The sequence below is a fragment of the Sciurus vulgaris genome (assembly GCF_902686455.1).
Source record: "Sciurus vulgaris genome assembly, chromosome: X".
Classification (NCBI taxonomy): domain Eukaryota; kingdom Metazoa; phylum Chordata; class Mammalia; order Rodentia; family Sciuridae; genus Sciurus; species Sciurus vulgaris.
The window spans coordinates 88,003,861-88,010,763 of record NC_136471.1 but is presented as its reverse complement, the minus strand read 5'-3'; the positions used below and the strand labels follow the sequence as shown (position 1 = coordinate 88,010,763).

Genomic DNA, 6,903 nt, shown 5'->3' with positions numbered 1-6,903 from the left:
TGTAATATATATCTGAAGGGTTTTGATATGTGGCTCAGTGGTTAAACACCCCTGGATTCAAAAAACAAGCCCAAAGCAAGTGAACACACACACGTGCATGCGCGCACACAGACAAACAGAGCAAGGGAATAGCACAGCCACACATATGGACTGGTATTGGAAATATGTAAGGAACCCATTAAATCAGTAAGCAAAAAACGGATAATGTAATAGGAAATTTTGTGGGAAAAGTTAAATTTGGACCAGTCCTCCCACAGAAGAGAAAACCTAAAAGGTTCATAAACATAAAAATGTGATAAAGCTTATTAATATTTTGGGTACTGTCCACGGCCATGTTGGCAAAGATTTAATTCTGGCAATATTTAGTGTAGGTGAATAGGTGGGCCAGCAGGATGTCTATGGGCTTCTGGTCAGGTTGAAAATTGGCACAACCACTACAGAAAACAAAGTGGCATTGTTTTGGAAAGCTAAACATATGCGTATCCTATGGATCAGTGACTCTATTCTGGCACGTATACTCCGGAGAGTCTTTTACCCATGTGTTCCATGAGGAAAGCACAAGAACAGACATAACAGCCAAGAACTAGAAACGACCCTAGTGTCCATTTACTGTGGAATAGAATGGTGTAATCACACCACAATCACTGTGCTATAAGCATAGACTGGAATGCTAGTCAACAAAGGAGACAAAGGATTTACCCACAGCTACTATGAACGACATGGATGAGTCTCACATACAATAAACACTGAAAGAAGCATGCAGTGTGACTCCATTTTCATAACTTCATATAAAATGCATTGTTTAGGGATGCATACAAAAGTGGTGAAGCTATGAAGAAAAGTACTGAAAAGATTATCACAACATCAGGGTAATGACTATATGTCCATTGGGAGGATGTGGGTTGTGATTGGGAGGAATACAATGGCTGTGTTCTGGAAGGCGGGCAATGGTCTGTTTCTTGACCCTGGTCCTGATTGTGTGGGTGTTTACTTTTATAAATTATCTAAACCTACAGATGTGTTTTATGCACTCTTATATATCTCAGATCTTAAAAATGCTTCCTCCATGGGAAAAAAATGTAGTAGGAAAGGAAAGTATGGGTTGTAGAAATTTTGATGAGGTTTGAATTGTTATGGATGAAGAAAATCTTGGTTTTCCAGTCCAGGGACCAGCAAGTGTCCCCTATCTCTCAAATGGGAGGTGGGGTGGGGGCAGGGTTATTTCAATGATAAGTACCCCATATGTAGTCCTCATCCTAAAACTTTCTCCTACCAGACATTTCACCCTGTATTTATGTCACCTGCCTACTTAGTTATGACAAACCAGTTGGAGGATCATCATCACTAAATAAGACCACTAGGCATCACAGGTCATGTCATTACAGTAAGACTGGGCAACCACACTTCAATGAGAGCAGGCACCCCAGGGGCTATATTGGATAAGGTCTTCTCTGCATTTTGCTCCAGAGAGTCCACTACATTGATTTACGGTTTAACCTTAATACAGCTTACTGTACTTCCTGTCAGTTCACAGACATCCATGTGCTGGTGAATCTAGAGCAAGCCAAAGAATGTCTTCATTGTGTTGTGATATTGGACACGAGATTTTTCAAGGTGTAACTGATGATGGAAGAGCAAAGAGTTGGGTTAGGTTGAGCACTGTACAAGGAGGACCGAGGTTCAGATTAGGTTTTCCAGATTTCAATATAAATTGTGTCATCCTCCAGGCTTTGCATTTCTAAGCAGAACGTTGCTGATGTGTTTTGGTCCCATGTCTTATTCTATTCTCTGACAAAAGCCTATGTGGAAAAATTTCCCCAGGACCTTGCTCAAGATAATTCCAAGAATAGGAGTTTGGGGAGAGGCATCTGCAACAGAAATCCTAGCACTATGGTAATTTAACGGTGACACACTAGTTCATTTTCTCAGAAATTTTCTCTCATCCATCAATCCATCCAGCCAGTCAATAATTTTTAATCCACAAAAAGTATTAAGCAACATGCTCAGTGCCAGGACAGGTTGGGACGTGTTCATTTTGGTATATACAGTGAGGTACAGATTTAAGTTGCTTTTATTGGATAGATACCTAGGTACTCTAAAACCATTACTGAATGAGCTGACATTTCCCCATTACCCATTACCTCAAAAGACCTTCTTGATTACTTACTAATATAAACTGTGGAACTTATTTATGCACATCAGGCTCTGACTCTGGGCTTCCTATTTGTTCCAGAGACCCAGTACCAGAATATTTAAATCACTGTGGCGTTAAATACGTTTTAATATCTGATAGGGCCAGTTTCTGCGCATTGCACTTTTTTTTTTTTTTTTTTTTTTCCTCCCTCTCAGGAACGTGTTCGGGCCCGCGGCAGGGGGCGGGGTCGCGCCTCCGCCGCGGCTCCGGTTCCAGCCCAGCCTCACGGACGCAGAGATGGAAATCCCGAGGCTGCTCCCGGCTCGCGGGACACGACAGGGCAGCAGCGGCTATTGCCCCGCGGGCGGCGGCGGGGTCCACCGAGGCCCTGACCCGCCGGCTGGCCAGGCCCCCGCGCGCCGCCTTCTACTGCTCCGGGGGGCCCAAGATGGCGGGCCCGTGCCGCGGAGCGAGGAGGCCCGCAGGGCCTCACGGGGCCGGGGCCCGGGCCCAGGCCCGAGCCCGTTGGCGCCTAGGCCGAATCACCCGAGCGGCGGCGGCGACGACTTCTTCCTGGTGCTGCTTGACCCGGTGGGTGGCGACGTGGAGACCTCGGGCACCGATCAGGCTGAAGGGCCCGTGTGGAGGGAGGAGGCCGAGGCGGGCCTGGGGCCCCAGGGGGGCGAGAGCAGCGCGAACCCCGCGGGCCGCCCTGCGCTGGGCCCCGGCTGCCTGTCCGCGGCCCAGGCCCCGGCCCCGGCCCCGGTCCCCGTCCCTGTCCCCGTCCCGGTCCCGATCCCGATCCCGGCTCCAGCCCCAGGCCCGGGCCACGGGGCGGCCTTCGCAGGCACCATCACCATCCATAACCAGGACCTGCTGTTGCGTTTTGAGAACGGCGTCCTCACCCTGACCACGCCCCCGCTGCCGGCCTGGGAGCCGGGGGTCCCGCCTTTCCCGCAGCCTGGGGGTCTGATCGCCCCGCCAGCCGGGTTCCCGCACGCCGCGCAGCTGGGTGACTGCCCAGAGCTGCCGCCCGAGCTCCTGCTGGCCGAGCCGGCGGAACCCGCGCCGACCCCGGCGCCGGAGGAGGAGGCTGAGGGCCGGGCCGCCGCCCAGAGCCCTCGCGGGCCGCTGGGCCCGGCCCCAGGCGTGGTGCTGTACCTGTGCCCCGAGGCGCAGTGCGGACAAACCTTCGCCAAGAAGCACCAGCTGAAGGTGCACCTGCTGACTCACAGCAGCAGCCAGGGCCAGAGGCCCTTCAAGTGCCCCCTGGGCGGCTGCGGCTGGACCTTCACCACGTCTTACAAGCTCAAGAGGCACCTGCAGTCGCATGACAAACTAAGGCCGTTCGGCTGCCCAGTGGAGGGCTGTGGCAAGAGCTTCACCACAGTGTACAACCTCAAAGCACACATGAAGGGCCATGAGCAGGAGAACTCCTTCAAATGTGAGGTGTGTGAGGAGAGCTTCCCCACGCAGGCTAAGCTCAGCGCCCACCAGCGCAGCCACTTCGAGCCAGAGAGGCCCTACCAGTGTGCGTTTTCCGGCTGCAAGAAGACGTTTATTACCGTGAGTGCCCTGTTTTCTCATAACCGCGCCCATTTCAGGGAACAGGAACTCTTTGCCTGCTCTTTCCCTGGCTGCAGTAAACAGTATGACAAGGCTTGTAGACTGAAAATTCACCTGCGGAGCCACACAGGCGAGAGACCTTTCCTTTGTGACTTTGAGGGCTGTGGCTGGAACTTCACCAGCATGTCCAAACTCTTAAGGCACAAAAGGAAGCACGACGATGACCGCAGGTTCACGTGCCCTGTAGAAGGCTGTGGGAAATCTTTCACAAGGGCCGAGCATCTGAAAGGCCACAGCATAACCCACCTGGGCACAAAACCTTTCGTGTGTCCTGTGGAAGGCTGCTGTGCCAGGTTTTCCGCTCGTAGTAGTCTCTACATTCACTCCAAGAAACACCTGCAGGATGTGGAGACTTGGAAGAGTCGTTGCCCCATCTCCACCTGTAATAAACTCTTCACATCCAAGCACAGCATGAAGACCCACATGGCCAAAAGGCACAACCTTGGCCAGGACCTCTTAGCTCAGCTAGAAGCTGCAAATTCTCTTACGCCCAGCAGTGAGCTTACCAGCCAGGGACACAATGATCTCAGCGATGCAGAGATAGTGTCTTTCTTCTCTGATGCACCTGGCAAGAGTTCTGCTGCAGTGCTGGACACAGCATTGGTCAATTCTGGAATCCTGACTATTGATGTGGCTTCTGTGAGCTCAACTCTGGCAGGGAATCTGCCTGCCAACAATAATTCCCCAGGGCAGGCTGTGGACCCTCGGGCCTTGATGGCCTCCAGTGACCTTCCTCAGAGTCTGGATACCTCTCTCTTTTTTGGAACAACAGCTGCTGCTTTTCAGCAGAGCCCCTTAGATATGGATGATGTCTCCAGTGTAAGTGTGGGGCCACTGGGATCTCTGGGCTCTTTGGCAATGAAAAGCTCAAGTCCAGAGCCCCAGACTTTGACACCCAGCAATAAGTTAACAGTGGACACAGAAGCTCTGACTCCTTCGAGCACCCTTTGTGAAAACAGTGTTTCAGAACTACTGACACCAACCAAAGCGGATTGGAACGTACATCCTGACTCCGACTTCTTTGGACAGGAGGAAGAAACCCAGTTTGGATTCCCCAATCCAGCAGGAAACCATGGTCCTCAGAAGGAAACGGATCTTATCACAGTGACTGGCAGCCCATTTTTGGTATGAACCAACCCTATTTGTTACTTGCCACGTGGCTTACTTTATTAACACTCATCTTTGAGGGTCTTCTGGACCGAATGCTTAAATGCAGTCATTTCTCGCTGGTTTGCAAAAGAACACATCCCTGGACTACAAGCTTGGAGATTTAAGTTCTGATCTTGAGTCTGGAACTGACAAGTTCTGTGACCCTGAGCAAGTCACTTAACCTATCTGAGCCTTAATTTACTTATTTATAAAATTAGGTGGTTTGAATGGATTGCTTCTAAGCTCTTTTCCATACTTTTATTCCTTCATGTTTTCTTCCTTGAAAAAATTTGGGGCATCTTTAAATGATAATATTACTTTTTTTTTTAAACATACATAAAATTGTCATGTTATAATGAGCATCAATTTACTTTGCAACCAACTTCCATTTATGAATAATTTTATTCCTGTATATTCTCCCTCCTTTATCATTAATTTTGAGCAAATTCCATATATGGATTCATTTTATCATAAACATTCAATATGTATCTAAAAGTCATAGGCCTCTTTTGAAAAAAATTCCATTATCATACTTAACATTAACACTAATTCCTTGTTATCATCTTATTATCATCGAATATCCAGCCACATTTTAAACCTCCAATTTTCTCAAGAATACTACTTTGTTTTAATATTTTTAAATTTAGGATTTAAATAAGTCTCAAGTGTGTATTTCATTTATAGTTCTCTAACTTTGTGCAACTTTATTACTTGCAATTTTATTCATTGGAAATACTAAGTTATTTCATATCTACAAGTTGCTACAGTCTATATTTGCTGATTATATCGTTGTGGTAGTGTTCACTTTTCTTTAGTCTCTTTTCTCGATTTAGTAGTTTGCTCTGAGAGACTCAGTCAGATTGCAATATGATTTTTTGGCATGAATGTTTCATGGGTCAGGTTGTGTTCTTCTATTAGTGACTCAATGTCTTGTTTTCTCCCCTTTTGTGATCCTATCAGCTGCTGATGATCAGTGGATTAATTCATGACAATTTTGATTCTGATGTAATGAATTGTTCTTGTAGAATTACCAACAATTAGGGGAGGAGGAAATGCTGTTCCAAGCACTTTCAAAAGTTTAGAAGAAATGGTATTAAATGCCAAAATTTTCTTAACTGTAAATAAAACTAACAAGAAAAAAATAGGAAAAAAATGGGTTGGCTCTTATCCCTATTCCTCTTCCTGAGCTTTTTTCATGATGGGAGGCTGCATTGTGGAATTGCCAGCCAGGTCTTTGTCATGAAACAGAAACAGTGTCCAGTTTGTGCTCTGTGGTATTGGACAAGTGGTCTTGAATAAGTTAGTCTTACTGACTTATTTCAGTGTTGTAGCTGTTAATCGATCATAACAATGCATGCACATAACTAACATACCATAGACTTTTCTTCTGCTCCAGTTTCAACATATAAGTAAAGATATCATGTGTTTTGGAATATGAATTTATGTTATCTTTTTAGTCTACCAGTTCTTCCTGATATAAGGAAGAAACATGATATTAATCCTATTCTTGTGCAGACAACAAAGACGTATGTGGTTTAGGGGAAGCAGGAAGAAGAATTTCTATTCCATGTACTGAATGATTTTCTCTCCAAAATTGTTATGGGAAATGCCAGGAACAGAGACATTGCTCACATGTTTATCTGCATATGTCTCTATTTGATCAGTTTGTCAACATCTTTGCTGTTTTCGATGTCAGGTTCTCTGTGACCATGGAGCCTACAGTTCCATGAAAATCTGATAATGGAGCAGAGGACTATGATCTGGGGAGTTAATTGTTTATAGTTTCCAAGAGCTGAAGGAAAGGAAAGATTGGTATTGTATAAATTCCGTTTACAGACTTTGCAGTTTGTGGAAAATCTTCACAATTTGTGTCTTGTTGTTCACAGCAACCCTGTAAAGTAGATGTGGCAAAAAGTGTGTATTGTGTTTTGAATTATAATTTAACCAACTCACGTTCTAACTGGGTTTTGACTATGACTGACAATTCTATATAT

At 46.3% G+C, this 6,903-nt stretch overlaps 1 protein-coding gene across 1 annotated transcript; it reads left to right on the top strand.

The window, feature by feature from the left end:
* Window positions 1-1,345: 1,345 nt before the first annotated feature.
* ZXDB (zinc finger X-linked duplicated B) lies at window positions 1,346-6,062 on the top strand. The gene has a single exon (XM_079124182.1). It carries the CDS (start codon window positions 2,432-2,434, stop codon window positions 4,889-4,891), a length of 2,460 nt encoding a protein of 819 aa, XP_078980308.1. The 5' UTR covers window positions 1,346-2,431; the 3' UTR covers window positions 4,892-6,062.
* The last annotated feature ends 841 nt before the right edge of the window (window positions 6,063-6,903 follow it).